At 34.5% G+C, this 18789-nt stretch overlaps 1 protein-coding gene across 4 annotated transcripts in view; it reads right to left on the reverse strand.

The window, feature by feature from the left end:
- The window catches only part of KIFAP3 (kinesin associated protein 3), a 223801-nt gene that overhangs the window by 74724 nt on the left and 130288 nt on the right, over positions 1-18789 (reverse strand). For all 4 annotated transcript variants that reach the window (XM_073900002.1, XM_025877952.2, XM_025877955.2 and 1 more), the window contains one exon: positions 9828-9928. In XM_073900002.1, the coding sequence (XP_073756103.1) occupies positions 9828-9928 (101 nt within the window). The remainder of the gene's footprint in view (positions 1-9827; positions 9929-18789) is intronic.

The raw sequence follows: 18789 nt of genomic DNA on the forward strand, positions 1-18789 counted from the left end.
AGGATGTGTGGTTAACATAAAAAATCAACTGCATTTCTGTGTGCTAGCAATGAACAACTAGAAATCAAAATTAAAAACACAGATCCAGAGCACCCGGGTGATGCAGTCCATTAAGCGTCTGACTTGGTCTTAGCTCAGGCCTCGATCTCAGGGTCATGATATCAAGCATCGTGCTGAGTCTGCTTGAGTTTCTCTCCTTTCCTGCCTCCCCCATAACTCTCTCTCTCTTTCTCTAATAAATAAATCAATCTTTAAAAAAAATAAAGAATAAGATAAAAACACAGATCCACTTAATAAATGCTCCAAAAAATTATACCTAGGTAGGTATAATCCTAACAAAACTATACTTTTGGGGCACCTGGGTGGCTCAGTCATTAAGTGTCTGCCTTCAGCTCAGGTCATAATCCCGGGGTCCTGGGATTGAGCCCTACATCGGGCTCCCTGCTCAGCGGGGAGCCTGCTTCTCCCTCTCCCACTCCCCCTGCTTGTGTTCCCTCTCTCGCTGTCTCTGTCAAATAAATAAATAAAATCTTTAAAAAAACACCCAACTTTTTATATATATACTATATGCTGAAAACCACCAAACACTATAGCAGGTGAATAGCTGGCAATGTATCACACTTTTTTCCAGAGGGCAGCTCTTTAACCACAAATGTTGCTACTAATGGAATTTTTATATAAAGAATCATTAACACTAATAATATTACAGAATAAATTCTATGGCAAAACTAAAATAATCTTAATCTATAGGATATACATTTACCAGATTTTGCTACCTATCTATATATTAACTAACAATTAAAAGTAAATTATAAATTAATAAAAATGTAGATGGCAATCCTCCAATTAATATAATTAGTATGTTTTTCATACTCGAATTAAAAACTTCCTATAGATTTTTCCAAACTTTTATTTAGGCAAGAAATTTCTTTACAATAACAAAAATCTGTTACAAGCAAAATATGTTGCTATTTACTTGAAATTAACCTTGTAGTATGAAAATAGCCCTTACAAATGGGGTTAGAGGTGATTTGTTTAGAAGCTGAGGGGTTTTGTTTCTTGTTTTGTTTCTGGTAATTTTCATGCTATATCCATGAAGTAATAAGAAACTAGATTTTTAAAAAATAATGCACAGTTTTGAAATCTTATCCAACTATCCCCCACCCCCGCCAAATCAAGAGAAATCAGGACTAAATGTGAATGAAATGTATCATGATATAGAATTAGTTTTTCATAATAGGAAAGAGAAACACTTCAATTTTAATTAAAGCATTCACATTTTAAAATAATAGTTTTGTTCAAACTCCATGTGCAACATTATGTCTCTAATTTGATTGCTACCCATGGCACTTCAAAAGCTAAGTGTAATTGCTGACAACTAGGAAATATTAAAACTAGATTTGTTCTGTTTTAACTATGTCCATTGTCATCTTTTACTAATTTAACAGGAAAGCACTAAAAGGGCTTCAGCCTGTGCAATGAAGAGGCAATAGCGTTCAATCAGACAAGTCCCATATTGAGTATCAGATACCAAAGACCCATGACTGAAATCACTGTGTCTAGACTCTCTGGCACCTGACTTCACTTATTTACCAGTGACCAGAGGCCAACCCCCACAGCTCTCTGCATTCACATACACCTCCACTGCCCCCATCCCCCCACCCAAACATCTTTGAATGATTATGGCAGAACTTTGCATGCCTCAGGAATCTCTTCTGACTGGCTACTCCCTAACTCTGCTGTTTGAAGTGATGCTCTGGTTTCTGAACTTCAGCAGATAATGGCAGGCAGGAGCAAAGGGGGCTGTCAGAAAGGACGTTTACCAGCATTCAGCTAAAAAGAAGCATGTAGATCAAAGAGGGGCCAAATAGGACAACTGTGGTGGAAAACATGTGGATCACTATGAAGATTCTTACACACTGTTCTACGGTAAAATATTAAATAACACCATGACATCATTACCTAAACATGTACTTTGATTGGCTATTCTAACACCAATAAATATTTTTATATGCATCTGGATGGCATTTACACGTATTTAAACAAAACATGCATCTTAGAAGTCTAAATAACAATGAACTGTTAATGTGTACTTTTAACTATTATTACAATATGACTATTAACTCCTGGTTATCCCTAAGTTTGCTTACCTGAAACAATTCACCCACTGAGACCATTAAGATCATATATAAAGTCAGACTTGCCCTGGACCCCAAATGTTACAGAATGGTAATATAATAGGGGAAAAAATTAGAATATACTGGATAATTAGACGCACAACAGTACAAAAGAAGAAAAACAATATAAAATTGGGAGAGATTATGAAACATATTGAACATGCAATCACCTACTTTGAGTGTCAAATAATTTACAAAAAATTCTAATTATAGATCTATCTTATAAAATACATATAAGAAAGGCAGTATTTAAACTGGACTATGAATAGATCGAAAATAATGTGAATGATCTAATATTTTACTAATAGTACCTTACTTTTGTATAGTGTTATATGGTTTATAAATCTCCTTTACATAAATATCTAATGTAATTAAAGAATATGACCATACTCCACAAATTTTTGAAATGAATATGGATGACTACTGAACCACTGCTTTCCTACTTTCAAAGTTATTTTAGGCTTTTCATTTGAAAATCATTTGCAATACCTGACAGTCTTTACTAAACAAAAATTAATGTGCATAATTTCAAAGTTAACCAAGTAATACGTTAACTCTAAGATCCAAACCTCAGATACAGCTTTATTTAATAAGTAGGTTAATCAGTTGCTGTCACAAATAGTTTATTTACTTATTTTTTTAAAGATCTTTTATTTTGGGGCATCTGGGTGGCTCAGTCATTTGAGCATCTGCCTTTGGCTCAGGTCATGGGTCCCAGGGTCCTGGGATTGAGTCCCATATTGGGCTCCCAGCTCAGCAGGAAGCCTGTTTCTCCCTTTCACCCCGCTTGTGCTCTCTTTCTCTCTAATAAATAAATACTTTAAAAAAAGATCTTTTTATTTTTTAACGATTTATTCATTTATTTTAGATAGAGAGACCAAGAGAGAAAGAGAGAGCATAAGCAGGGGGAGGGGCACAGGGAGAGAGAGAATCCTCAAGCAGACTCAACGCTGAGTAGGAACCCGAGGCAGGGCTCAATGCCAGGACCCTGAGATCATGGCCTGAGCTGAAACCAAGAGTCAGATGCTCAACCAACTGATCCACCCAGGAGTCCCAAGACTTCATTTTTTTTTTTAAGATTTATTTATTTATTTTATTTGAGAGAGAGAGAGAGAGATTGAGAGAGAAAGCACATGAGATGGGGGGAGGGTCAGAGGGAGAAGCAGACTCCCTGCCGAGCAGGGAGTCCGATGCGGGACTCGATCCGGGACTCCAGGATCATGACCTGAGCCGAAGGCAGTGGCTTAACCAGCTGAGCCACCTAGGCGCCCCCAAGACTTCATTTTTAAGTAATCTCCACACCCAGTGTGGGGCTTGAATTCACAACCCTGAAATCAAGAGTCACACACCCTATTGACTGAGCCACCCAGGTGTCTCAACAAATAGTTTAAAGCTTTACTAGTTTTAAAGTCATTAATTTGAGTAGCCACTATCTCTGAAAGGAGTATCTTTTTAACTTGGGAAGGAAGCTTGGAAATTGCAATTTAATCCCAGATTTCCTTTCCATGATTCTGTTACTCTATAATGAATTTGGTACTGAGTGGCAATCAAGCCATGTCAAGTTTTCCCTAAATATGTCAAAACTGAGCCCTATGAAGTACAAGTTACAGGATGGATAGCACTTTAGGACCAAATGTATTCAAGAGTATCATTTCGTTTTTCAAAATATGGCCTCATACTAAAAAGCTTCAGGATGTTTATGATGTAATTTGGTAACATCACCTCACTATTCCTATAAGGGTTGAATTTTTATAAAAAAATAATAAAGGATGTTGACTACTAAATAAGTTTTGGAAGATTTTGTTCATGAAATATAGTTCATTAATGTTCTGAAATCTCCCATTGCAGAAATGTTTTATGTTAGAAAATTATGCCAAAAAAACATGCACAAATATTGTTCTTGAAAAGGTATGGGAGAATTTTCTACAAAGTTTTCAATTGCAATAATAATGTGGCAGAAATAATCTAAACAGGCTCTTATTTCCACTTCTTTATTTAAAATAAAGTTTTATGTCTCATGTTTGAAATTATACATTTAAAAAGGGATAATTCCAAATTGAAGATTCAACAAAATAAGTTTTCTGTTCCTTTTTATTTTATATTTCTTTTTTATTTAGTGTTATTTTCTTTAAAATCTAATCTGGATAAAAACAGTCAATCTAGACAAGAATATTATTTTTTTTTGGCTGCTTTCCAATTCATATCCTGTAGTCAATGAAGTTCTGACACTAAATGGGATTGGAAAAGGAACACCCTTTGAAACTGCAAAGCAGAAACCCTTGGAACATATGGAGTGAGACTGTAGTAAATCACCTGTAATCTTCCTTTGACACGGCTACTCTTTTATTGAAAACTTGTTTGACAAAGAGTTTGATTACACTTCGCATTGGCTATAGTCTGACATGTGTTATCTCTATAAGAAGCTTTGTCTTGTTAGATAAGATATGCTGTATATTCTTTGAAGAATATCTATTTCCTATAAACATAATTAGTTCATCCTCTTGATATAAAAAGCTAAGAAATTACCCTTGAGAGTTTATCAGTTTTTTAATTGCATGTATATAAAGTATAAAATTCTGGAATAGTAAATTCAATCTTAGGACCATCTCACTAATTTGGAATGAATAAAAGATGGGCAATTGGAATAAAAAGAGAAATTATGGTCTATTTTTTTACTACATATCATCTTTCAAGTAATATACACTTAATAACTCACATTAGACTAACAAGGAATTGCCTAGTAGGAGTCTTAAGAGGAATTACGTTAGTAAGTGTAACTTACTATTTATATTCCTCTAAAGTGTTTTCTTTTTTTAAATTTATTTTATTATGTTAATCACCATACATTACATCATTAGTTTTTGATGTAGTGTTCCATGATTCATTGTTTGCGTATAACAGTCAGTGCTCCATTCAGTACGTGCCCTCTTTAATACCCATCACCAGGCTAACGCCTCCTGCAACCTCCTTGCCCTCTAGAACCCTCAGTTTGTTTCTCAGAGTCCATAGTCTCTCATAGTTCGTCTCCCGCTCTGATTCCCCCCCCTTCATTTTCCCCTTCCTACAATCTTCTTTTTTTTATTTATTTTATTTATTTTTTAAAGATTTTATTTATTTATTTGAGAAAGAGAGAATGAGAGATAGAGAGCACGAGAGAGAAGAGGGTCAGAGGGAGAAGTAGACTCCGTGCCGAGCAGGGAGCCCGATGAGGGACTCGATCCTGGGACTCCAGGATCATGACCCGAGCCGAAGGCAGTTGCCCAACCAACTGAGCCACCCAGGCGCCCCGCTACAATCTTTTTTTTTTTAACATGTATGTATTATCTGTTTCAGAGGTACAGGTCTGTGATTCATCAGTCTTACACAATTCACAGCGCTCACCATAGCACATACCCTCCCCAATGTCTATCACCCAGGCACCCCATCCCTCCCACTCCCCACCACCCCAGCAACCCTGTTTGTTTCCTGAGATTAAGAATTCCTCATATCAGTGAGATCATATGATACCTGTTTTTCTGATTGACTTATTTCGCTTAACATAATACCCTCTAGTTCCAACCACGTCACTGCAAATGGCAAGATTTCGTTTTTTTTTTTGATAGCTGCATAATATTCCATTGTATATATACACCACATCTTCTTTATCCATTCATCTGTTGATGGACATCTTGGCTCTTTCCATAGTTTGGCTATTGTGGACATTGCTGCTATAAACATTGGGATGCACGTACCCCTTCAGATCACTACATTTGTATCTTTGGGGTAAATACCCAAGTGTGCAATTGCTGGATTGCATGGTAGCTCTATTTTCAACTTTTTGAGGAACCTCCATACTGTTTTCCAGAGTGGCTGCACCAGCTTGCCTTCCCACCAACAGTGTAGGAGGGTTCCCCTTTCTCCACATCCCCGACAACATCTGTCATTTCCTGACGTGTTAATTTTAGCCATTCTGACGGGTGTGAGGTGGTATCTCATTGAAGTTTTGATTTGGATTTCCCTGATGCCGAGCAATGCTGAGTACTTTTTCATGTGTCTTTTGGCCATTTGGATGTCTTCTTTGGAAAAATGTCTGTTCCTGTCTTCTGCCCATTTCTTGATTGGATCATTTGTTCTTTGGGTGTTGAGTTTCATAAGTTCTTTATAGATTTTGGATACTAGCCCTTTATCTGATCTGTCATTGGCAAATATCTTCTCCCATTCTGTCGGTTGTCTTTTGGTTTTGCTGACTGTTTCCTTTGCTGTGCAAAAGCTTCTTATCTTGATGAAGTCCCAATAGTTCATTTTTGCCCTTGCTTCCCTTGCCTTTGGCGATGTTTCTAGGAAGAAGCTGCCACGGATGAGGTCGAAGAGGTTGCTGCCTGTATTCTCCTTTAGGATTTTGATGGACTCCTGTCTCACATTTAGGTCTTTCAACCATTTGGAGTCTATTTTTGTGTGTGGTGTAAGGAAATGGTCCCGTTTCATTCTTCTGCATGGGGCTGTCCAATTTCCCAACATCATTTGTTGAAGAGACTGTCTTTTTTCCATTGGACATTCTCTCCTGCTTTGTCGAAGATTAGTTGACCATAGAGTTGAGGGTCCATTTCTGGGCTCTTTCCTCTGTTCCATTGATCTATGTGTCGGTTTTTGTGCCAGGACCATACTGTCTCGACGATTACAGCTTTGTAATAGAGCTTGAAGTCCGGAATTGTGATGCTGCCAGCTTTGCTTTGCTTTTTCAACATTCCTCTGGCTATTCGGGGTCTTTTCTGATTCCATACAAATTTTAGGATTATTTGTTCCATTTCTTTGAAAAAAGTGGATGGTATTTTGATGGGGATTGCATTGAATGTGTAGATTGCTCTGGGTAGCATTGACATCTTCACAATGTTTTTCTTCCAATCCATGAGCATGGAACGTTTTTCCATTTCTTTGCGTCTTCCTCAATTTCTTTCATGAGTATTTTATAGTTTTCTGAGTACAGATTCTTTGCATCTTTGGTTAGATTTATTCCTAGGTATCTTATGGTTTTGGGTGCAACTGTAAATGGGATCAACTCCTTAATTTCTCTTTCTTCTGTCTTGTTGTTGGTATAGAAATGCCACTGATTTCTGTGCATTGATTTTATATCCTGCAACTTCACTGAATTCCTGTATGAGTTCTAGGAGTTTTGGGGTGGAGTCTTTTGGGTTTTCCACATACAGTATCATATCATCTGCAAAGAGTGAGAGTTTGACTTCTTCTTTGCCGATTCGGACGCCTTTTATTTCTTTTTGTTGTCTGATTGCTGTGGCTAGGACTTCTAGTACTATGTTGAATAGCAGTGGTGATAGTGGACATCCCTGCCGTGTTCCTGACCTTAGGGGGAAAGCTCTCAGTTTTTCCCCATTGAGAATGATATTTGCTGTAGGTTTTTCATAGATGGTTTTATGATATTGGGGGATGTGCCCTCTATCCCCATACTCTGAAGAGTTTTGATCAAGAAAGGATGCTGTACTTTGTCAAATGCTTTTTCTGCATCTATTGAGAGGATCATATGGTTCTTTTTATTTCTTTTATTAATGTATTGTATCACATTGATTAATTTGCAGATGTTGAACCAACCTTGCATATGCCTCTAAAGTGTTTTCTTAACATGTTATTTTTATTGTTTACTCTATATCCTGCAATTTTGCTTTTTCTATTTTAGAAAACCATTTTATAAACAATAATGTAATATTAAAAACCAGCCCAACCAGGATTCCAATCATCAGATACTCAAATTAGTGGAGCTCAGTTTAATAAAGATTGATGGCACAATAGTGATTCCGTGAATGTAAATTCCCCAAGAATAAAATGTGTTTAATATGTATAGAATCTCTACCCTTACAACATAATGCATATAAAAAAATCACTAAACTCCTTCAAGACAAAGAGACCTAACATATGAAATATATCAAGCAACTGAGTCATAGCAAAATCTTTCTTAAGAACAGTACTGTGAAGATAAAAGAATTTTGATAAAGCATTTTCCCATCTGAGAACACAAAGCATTTAAAATCACTGAGCATAAATAAAACGAAAGGGCAAAGTTAGGAAATAGTTTTAATATCAGAAAGAATTAAAATAGTTATATTTCATATTTAGATCTCATTTATTTAATTTATTTATTTTTTAAAGATTTTATTTATTTATTTGACAGAGAGAGAGACAACGAGAGAGGGAACACAAGGAGGGGAAGTGGGAAAGGAAGAAGCAGGCTTCCGGCTGAGCAGGGAGCCCGATACAGGGCTCGATCCCAGGACCCTGAGATCATGATCTGAGCCGAAGGCAGTTGCTTAACCAACTGAGCCACCCAGGCGCCCCTAGATCTCATTTATTAATCCTAAAAATATTAACATGCTAATGGAAAAATTGGTAAAGGACATGAATAGTTTATAAATAATGTGGATAAGAAACATACAAAAAAATGTTCAACCTTATCAATATTCATGGAATGCAAATAAAAAACAGACACTCCATTTTTAGAGAAATGATATCAGTCCATATTGCTAAAAGTGAAATGCTAGGAAACTGCCCACGTGTCATCAACAGATGAATGGATAAAGAAGATATGGTGTGTAGGGGTGTGTGTGTGTGTGTGTGTGTGTGTGTGTGTGTGTGTGTGTGTGTGTGTGATCAGTCATCAAAAAGAATGAAATCTTGCCATTTGCAGTGACATGGATAGAGCTTGAGAGTATAATGCTGAATGAAATAATTCAGTAAGAGAAAGACAATGATTTCACTCATACATGGAATTTAAGAAACAAAACAAATGAGCAAAGACAAAGAGAGAAACTGATGGCTACCAGAGGGCAAGTGGGTGGGGGGATGGGTGAAATAGGTGAGAGGGATTAAGGAGTGCACTTGTGGTGATAAGCACTGGGTGATGTATGGAAGTGTTGAATTATTATTGTACATCTGATATAACACTTTATATTAACTACTCTGGAATTAAAATGAAATAAAGGAAAAAAGTGAAATGCTAGTTGGAAATACAAACATGCCTTCTTAGAAGGTAATATGTCAAGTACAAAAGTGTTTATACCTTTTGACTTCGTAATTCTACTTTTATGAATTAAAGAAAAAAATCAGAGATGTGGATAAACATTTACATACTATGATATTTATTCCACATTATTTCATTCGTTTATATATGTTTACTTACATCTATTTTTATGTGATAAACTGAAAAAACTAGACATACAATTTAACAATTTTTAAATTATGATACATTTATGTAATAGAATATTATACAACTATTAGAAATAATTTTGTAAGACTGTTCAATGAAATGGGAGAATACACTATGATCTATTAAGTAAATAAGGTACTATATGATTACATATAACATTTAATCTCAATATATTATTTTTTTAACTCTGTAGAAGGAAATGTACCAAAATATTAAATGGTTATCTCTGGGTCTGGGATAACAGAAAGTTATTTTCATTTTTTATACTGCTCTGTACTTTCCAATTTTCTATCACAAATTCAAATTATTTTTAAGAGGGAATTTTTTAAGGAAAAATGTATCTGGCAAATCAAGAGAAAAAAGTGAAAAATACCTATTTTTTTATTATTATTGTGTTCAGTTAGCCAATATATACCTATTTTTTTTAATACTTAAAAAAAAAAACTTCAACCACTTACCTGTGGTATACAGTCAGTGTATGCAAACATTGATTTAAAGCGGTCATCCATGCTTATATGGTAAAGGACACACATTGCTATTTGTTTGTAGTTTTCATTACCTGGGCACAAGAAATCAAGGATATGATTAAACATGGATATAATGAATTTTTTTGATATAACACACTCAAATTAATACATTAAAACTTTCAAATGATTAATCCTAATTTAGGAAATATTTTGAGCTCCCTATTTCAATCCCAAAGTTTGGAATATACTGTCTGTGAAATATCACTAATATCCAAGAGATAACATGTATTTTGCAAGGTATGTTTGTGAAAAAAAAATTAACCACAAACCAAAGAATTTATCATTTTCAATAGCCTACTATAGAATAGATCGGGTCACTGGCCTCCCCACTCTTACTGTTCCATCAAAATATGTGATTAATACAGTTCTTGACAGTGATGATGTATGCAAAATAGTAAGTGAAAAAGTGTATTTAATTCCTATGAATCAGAAACTGGAAAATAATCTAAATGATTTAAAAAGAAGTACAACAGTATTTGTAACGTTAAAAAACACATGACTATAAAACATTAAGGGCTGCCTCAGAACTTCAGAGGTCAGGTGATCCTAGCCTTACACACCTTGAAACTGAGAAAAGAGAAGCAAATGATATATTATAGACTGAAAAATAAAATGGGACTCATCTATCATGCAATCCTTCCACTTAGATAGGTCTTATTGTAAGGACCTATTTATGATCTCCAAGTCAGTGACAGAACTAGAATTAGATAAGTTGTTTAACTAAAAAGTTTTACTCAAAATAATATCCTGAGAAAACTTTGAAGATATCTGGAGTTTAAAAAAATCAAGCAGGTAAGTGAATTTAATTGATAAATAGTGTTTGAAGATTTTAAATATGTTCTAACATGGAGGATAAATTTAGTACCTTTATCCTTGTGTCTACCATACCATAAAATTACTAAAATACTTAAGTGTTTTTTAAAATTGTTTTAGATTCTGATTGAATTTTTTCAAATATTAGGCATATCTTTTAAGATGGTTAGAAATTCTTAGAGGATACAAACTGGTATTCTTACAAGGCTTAGTAGAGCACATGGAAGTTTCCCAAAAAATACCTGCTCAATGATTCTATTTTTAGTATTTAAACAGCATAATGACTGTAGTTAACAATCCTGTATTGTATATTTGAAAGTTACTAAGAGAGTAAACCTTAAAAATTCTCACCACACACACACACACACACACAGTAACAGTGTGAGGTGATGGATGTGTTAACTAACCTTATTGTGGTAATTATTTTGCAATATATACATATATCAAATCATTACATCTTATACCTTAAAGTTACATAAAGTTTTGTCAATTAGATCTCAATAAAGCTGGAAAAAAGAGCAGTGTTACATAAAAAAATTAGAGGCTAAAACAGAAGAAATAGCACATTTATTCAAAGACAGAAATTACTAAATTCTAAAAACTCCAGATTTGAGAAAAGTATTTTAAGGAGTTACAGGAGGTTCTTCACAAGTAAGTAAAAAAATATACTGACCCTTTATCTCTAGCTCTTTGTTTTCCTAGATCTTATATGTTAGATAAAAAAATATGTCATGTGGTAAAGAAGAACAAAGTGAATCTTCAAAACAATTGGTCAAGTATATATTATCATCCCTATGTTTCAGATGAGGAACCTAATGCTTAGAGAAGAACAAATATTCGCTACACAGCCTTGTAAGTGGTTGAGCAGGGATTTAAACTCTGATTCTAAAATCTTCACCAGGTTATGTTATGATGCCACTCAAATATTTTTTATATCATAAGATGAAATGGCCTTCTAAGTAAGATGTTACTATTGGGTATAAAAGACTGATCTATACTGACATATGATAGAATAAAACATATATTTGAAATAGATTTTTTAAAAATCTGGACTTTTGCATCTTTTAAAATTGGCTAAAGCCTATTGCCTTTGGTTTTCAATATCAACATAAAAATGACTCCTTGGGATAAAACAAAAACAATAAAATCCATTTTTCATCAGATGAAAACATACTAGTAAACATTCAAATTTAACTAAAAATCTGTGAATTCACTAACTCAACCACTTGGAATACAATGCATGAAGAAGCTACATTTTATATGTGAAGTAACGGGATTACTTATTTTATCTGATATTTAATGTCTTTTTCTCTATATTATTATAATTTATAGAAAATTTGCAGAATAAAGAGTCCACATCAAATCATTTAGGTAAATTTCAGGCCTTTTCTAGTACTTGAAAAACTTCACTATACAATCTATGGAGAAGACAGACACTGAATGAAGGAGATAAGCTCTAAGGATATTGACCCTAGGCTTAGATGAAAAGGTAAGATAAAATAATATAGGAGAAAGTATACCTAATTTGAAGATGAAGCTTAGTAAATGAGAAACACAAGTTAACTGTAGAATACACACACACACACACACAAAGTATTTGGGGGTAATAATTTTTTTGGAGGAAGATGTAATGCAAAAACTGTGAAATTACTCCAAAAAGAGAAAAGTAGAGACAAACTCAGTGCTCCCAACTCCAACAGTTTGTTTTTGGGATTTAAGCAATCTAAATAGAAAAGATTGATAGATATTAAAATAAAGCACATTTTTTACACTGCTGAAGGCATTCACTTATACTTCTTCTAGTATAAAACACATTTGCCATAGGAAAATAAATCTTTGTACAACTTTTCATAAGATGTAGATTAAAAGTGAAAAATGCTAACTCTATTCTCTAAGGAGGAGGGTATCCCTTAGGGTTTGGTCAGATTATACTTCATAGTATTAGCTTTTTTTCCAGGGATTGAGATACTTTTAAATCTTTTCATGTAGGGTCCTTCAGCAAACTCTCATGTTCTGAAGGCAAGTCTCTTTCCCTGCTAGTTTCTAGTTTCTTTCTATATGTTGTTCAGCTGTGGGCATGTTCTAATCCTACTTAATTTTTACAAAATATTATCTTTTTAACAAAATATTATTTGAAGATATTTTCTCTATGTAGTGGGTTTACTGAAAAGTAGGATTTCAATGCATACAACTTAGTAAATGGTAAAAGAAACAAAGAGAAATCATTAACCAATAAAAAGATTCTTCAACATCAAAGTATATCACCAAACAAATTAAAATTCACTGTGGAACTAGGAATGAAATACGAAGCTCTTCCATGCTTGAGGAGAGTCTATTGCTGGTATCAATGAAAATGAGTCTAAAAAGCAATAATCTAAGGTGGTGCATCGTTCACATAAGATGAGAGAAAAGAAAGATTCATGTTTAAGAGAGCTATACTCCATAAACTAGGTAACAAGGAAGATCCTTTAGATCTAATGATAATGTATATATAATGATTATATATATATATATTACCTTACATACATATATATAAGATCTCTATAGATATATATAGATATATATATAGATAGATAGATGATAGATATACATATCTTCCAAAGGGTAACTCAAAGGATATGCAATAGAATAGGAAGTCTAGAGAACAGTCCTTAAATTATAGTTATTTCTAAAAAACAGATGAAAGAAACAGATCTCAGCAATAACTTACATTACTTATTTTTACACAGCAACACTAAATATCTAGTTTCAAGAAGCAGAATGGTTCATTCTGCAGCCAGTCCTAAGTCTGCTCTTGGGTGCTTTCTTTTTGTCTTCCCTTCATACTCATGGCCAAAGATGGAAGCTCCTTGCAGTTCTCCATACCTTCCTAATTCTTCTCTATCTGTGATCCTCTTAAAAAAAAAAAAAATCTCTGAACATCTTCCCAGTTTCCCATAATCTTTTGTTTACCCCATAATCTTTACCTAAAATGATTATCATGCCCTAAAGCATGCTGAAAACTAAAGGGATGAGGAAACAGAAGCTGCAGGGGACCCAGGCTGTCCTGAAAGACTGTGGACAGCCATTCTTTTTATAATCATAGTTCTTTGAGAAAAGAGGAAAGAGAAAGGACTAAGCAGAAAGCAATACTGTTCTTATTGTATGGTAAGCATACATTTTCTCATTTATTCTTTTAGCAAATGAAGAGGTAGGTATTCTCTTCTTTTTGGAGATGAGGCAATGATATTCATCAAGTCATGATATTCCTTCAAAGGAAACACCGCTGTGATTCTGAGATTCAAATCTAGGTGTGAACTACAAAGCCTGCTCATGGACTTCCTATTAAGTCTTCCATGAGGCAGCAGAGAGGTTGAAATCAATAATGCCAAGTAAATGTAAGTGAGTATCATCATTCCTTAGTGACACAGTACAGGAAGGAGATAAAATTAGGATGACTCTATTAGATCTGGGAGTCTTGGGGAAGAGGGGAAGGTGGCAGAAGAGCAGAAGAGAGAAGATGAAATGCTGAACAACAATCAGTTATTTATTGGAGGACCTGTGCCCAGATACAGTAGATTCTAAAGGATGAAAGAAGTTTCTGACAGGGACAAATTGCATTATCCCCCCAGCAGTTTTGGGAACTAGATCTTTAGCAGTTCTGAAACTCACTTTCACTAAATTGGACAAGAACTGCTATCAAGTAGTGTTTGATTTTATGAGAAAAACAAGGTGCTCTTAGAAGCTTAAAAGGTGCGTAGAGTGGTTAATAGGTAGTATATCATTGTGGTTAAGAGCTCAGGCTCTGGAGAGGCAGACCACTGGGGTTCAATTTGTGACTCTTCCACTTGCTATATAGCCTGTGTTTTTAAACTCTGTGCTTCAGTTTCTTTCTGTGTGTGTGTGTGTGTGTGTGTGTGTTTGTGTGTGCACTTCAGTTTCTTCATCAATGAAATTGATAGGACAACTGTACCTAACTCAAAGGGTTGTTATATAAGGATTAGTTAAGAGAATTCTGGTAAAGCAATTAATACTGAGTCTGACACAATAATAAATCTACTCAATAAATATAGTTTCTTATTCTTTGAATAAGAATGTTTTTTGATTTGACCAACAGAACACTACTATCATGTCCCCCTAAAACATATGGTGGGTTTTTCTAGTCTCAAGATTAGATTGTAGTTAGAAGAAAAGCAGTTTTGAGAAGCAGCCGAGATTTTTCTAAGATGAGCCAGACAGGGTTCAGAGGTATATTCTGAGCCTGTGGCTGAGCCACTTGTCCTTCTATTCTACTCAGTCACTTTCTAAAAAGCTCTACTATTCCCAAAGTTTGGACTTAGGAGAGTTACCTCATACTACAAGGCTCCACTCAGTGACCCCTATCTCATAAGAACCCTTCATCATTCTCTCATTCTTACAGGGTTATTATAAATTCCTTAATAAAAATAAACCTTGAGAAAATAACCAAAGTATAGATTTAGTACATGTGCCCCCTCTACCACTACCACAAACACACTGTGAATCTCTCTTCTTTCTTCCATGTTTCTCTATCTGTAATGGAACTTAATTTCACCCCTAGAGTAGGAAATTATAGAGGTGATCAGCTACCAAGAAGATGAAAGAACACAGAGAGAAGTCTGAAAACACTGAAGACAAACTTCACAAGTAGGTACATTACTTATCTTTAAGTAGCATATCCCATGCTTCCCCCCTTGTTTGGGCTAAGCACAACTGAACAAAAGAAACTGGAATATGACTGACATTACACCAGAGATATATTTTTTTTCTTAAGGAAAGTGTGAAGGGAGGTGATGACATCTGAGGGACTACAATATTGTACTCAGAGGTCACTATAACACAGGTTGTTGATATGTCTTCTAGATTTTGTCTGGGTAAAGTTTCCCTAGAATCCAATCAATTTACAAATATCTATAAAATTGACTTTCTTCTTTTTTTGTATTTATTTAGGGAATTCAAAAAGATAGAAACTGACATTGTCCTCTTATTCAGAAAAAGATGTAAATATTCTATAAATGATCTTGTTACGCATATTACCTTGTCAATTCTAATTCACATCTTACGGTTACAAGTCACATATTTCCTTTCCCCTCTAAAGAACTGCAATATATGAATGAAGATTACAGTATAAATCATAGGTGTCTTATTGACTGAATCATTAATGATTATATAAATGATTAGGTGCTTCATGAAAATACAGCCTATAACTTTATGGCATCTAGCAGATATTTGAGAGCTGTAACAAAAGGACAAAGTATTTTAGGACAAAAGTGTCTACCTGGAATGGGAAGATGTCTGGAAATAACCTAAATTCATCTCTTCAAACACAGCTCCAAACAAAAAGTAATAGCTTTCTGGCAGTCAACATTTATTATTACTTAAAGGCTAATTTGCAGATCACATAGCAATAAACAGCCATTAAGAGAGATTAAATGGTCCAAGTAAAATTAAGAGCTTATCCTTCATTATAAACTAATCATTTTCTTCATTCATTGGAAGAAAGGATTTCTGAGTTCTTAAAAATAAACCTCAAAAAAATCTTGTACATCCTAAATGAATTTGGGGCCTTAGGGTATGATTTTCCCATAAGAATTCATGACTAAGAACCATAAACTGCAGCTAACCAGCTATGATTCCTCTACATCCTACAAATGGCAGGCATTTCAAAAGGACTCCTTTAAGACTTATAGACATCAATTATTCCCAACTAAAAACAGGCTGCCAATAGTCTGTATGCTGGCATAGCACCAAAGGCCCTATGAATTTTGAGCAGAGCAGTGAAAAGACTGAATATTTTGAGAACTAGGTCCTTAATGACTAGAGGTGGATTAGTCAAATCTGTTCAAGTAATAAGGCCAGGGTGGAAAAAAATGGCCTAGTCATTATGATTCCTCTGGTATTTACGGTAATAAACATGAATCATGATGAACTCACTGGCTATTAAATGCAGAGGTCATAAGTACTTCGATAGGATTTCCACAGGAATTCACCGTTAATTAGCTGGATCATTATTTGAAAGTGTTACTGAATTATCTTAGCAGTTGTGCAGCCATTCCCCCAAAATTGGTCATTCCCAGCTGAGGGCAGTTAATGCCTTAACAAACTGGTCATTAACTCCAGTAACTGATTTTGTGGGAATTATTGCACTTATAAAGTACATTCAAGAGGGTTTTTTTTTCCCCTTTTTTAAAAAATCTGCAGCTGTAGTTCAGCTGGAGCAGCTGAAGGAGAAGAAAAAAAAAAAAAAACAGTTCTCCAGACTGCTCTCATGATCGATTTTCTGCCAATTAAAGGGCAAACGCACGCTGATGGGTTTTGAATTTTAAAATGTCTTCGGTTTTTCATCTCTGAAGTGATTAGTAAAAACACCAGTTAGTTACTAATTTTGTAAGACACTTGGGATTTTCCATTCACAGTTCAGTCAAGCAGAAATATGAGTTTGAACACCAGAACTCAAAGCCAAATTTCCGCTTCTGCAGTAGAACCAGCCCAACACTTTGTAAAAGCAGAGTGAGAACACAAGTTATGGGCCACATTATTAGCCAGATTCTCATTCTCTTCTGCACTCCATGTCTTCATTCAAAGTAGAAAACTCCCTTTGAAGTCACAAAGGCCCCATGAGAAGATAAGTTATATGTCCAGTATGATTAGACAGCTTTAGTTGAAACTTGAATTTGGAGAGATCAATTTTTAAGATTGCAACTATACTGGATAGTTGCCTATTTCAGAATAGATTTGTTCACAGTCAAGTATAGTAAAGATTTGAGATGAATAGATAAAAACCAAGAGTTTTTACTCATGAGCTGAAGGGTGAAAATTGCAGAATTTTATAATGATCAGTATGAAAACAAGTATAATAGTTTTGTGATACAGTGTTTCATGGATGACTTTTGTGTCCAATTACTTAATTTAAAAACTATAAGAAACTGAAATTGTAAATGTACCATTAAGCTCAATAGCTCAGTCATATTAGGAGGTATTTACTAAGTAAGTACTCTAAAATCCAACACTTTTGATGCATTTTTATTTGTTTTCTGTATGTACAACTGTACATTTAGCCATGTAGTTTATTTTTCAAATATTTTCAACATGTTTCAATTATTACCTTGTCTGTAGTAGTCTTTTATTACATCCAGGGCATACAACAACAATTTATTTATAATACACCCTACAAAATGTGCACATTTATGGTACAAAAGATAGGGACCAAAATAAAGCCCCTAACAATGACTGCTTTCTGGCCTATAGGTCCACGCCACTGACTTAATGTGCTTTGGTCAGCTTTTACCATGTAGAAATGGAGACACCCCAGGCAAAATTCACACACAGAGTATTGGAACCAGCTGGTGATAGAAGAATCCTAAGAAAAAAGGCTTCTTGATTTAATTGGGAAAACAGGAGGAAGCATAAATTTTACTGCCATTAATAACTTCAAGCAATCTTGATATGACTCTACCTCACCCTGACGGCTAAACATGTGCTTTTTGTTAAAGTGTTTGCCACATCTGACCCCTATTGTTTGCTCACTTGATCAGGTAAGAGAATGTAGGTTTATTTATAGGATAAATGAGGCCTATTAAAATTGAGAAACAGTGCAGTAGTCTATGAGGAGCTGCATACTGAAACAGATGTGTGAAATTCCATAACAGTTTTGTAATAAACAGGCCAAATGAAAAATTTTTAAAAGTCTACTTTAAGTTTCTTAAACCGTCATAAAGACAACCTAGTTTTTAAAAAGTGGAAAACACCTCCTAATTAGAAAACATATTATTTTGACAATTTCCAAACAGTTTTTAATAAACAAGCCAAAAAAAGGCCATTTACCAAATTTTATTTCTTAATTATAGGATGCTTTTGATAAAATAAAAATTAAGTCATATTAATTATAATGAAAAATAAATTAACAGTATAAGGGAATTTCAAAGATGTTCAGAACTTTTTAAATTTTCTTTTAAGAACATATGACAGAATGGTCAAAGGAAATAACCCTTAATTTTTAAGTGATCAAAGTTTACAGTCCAACAGTATCTGCTCTGGTGATCTGCCCACAATAAGGGAAATCAGACTTGTCTCAACCGGAAGA

The sequence above is a fragment of the Callorhinus ursinus genome, unplaced genomic scaffold, assembly GCF_003265705.2.
Source record: "Callorhinus ursinus isolate GAN/ISIS: 27379988/994484 unplaced genomic scaffold, GSC_fseal_2.0 scaffold13, whole genome shotgun sequence".
In the NCBI taxonomy this organism is placed as follows: Eukaryota; Metazoa; Chordata; class Mammalia; order Carnivora; family Otariidae; genus Callorhinus; species Callorhinus ursinus.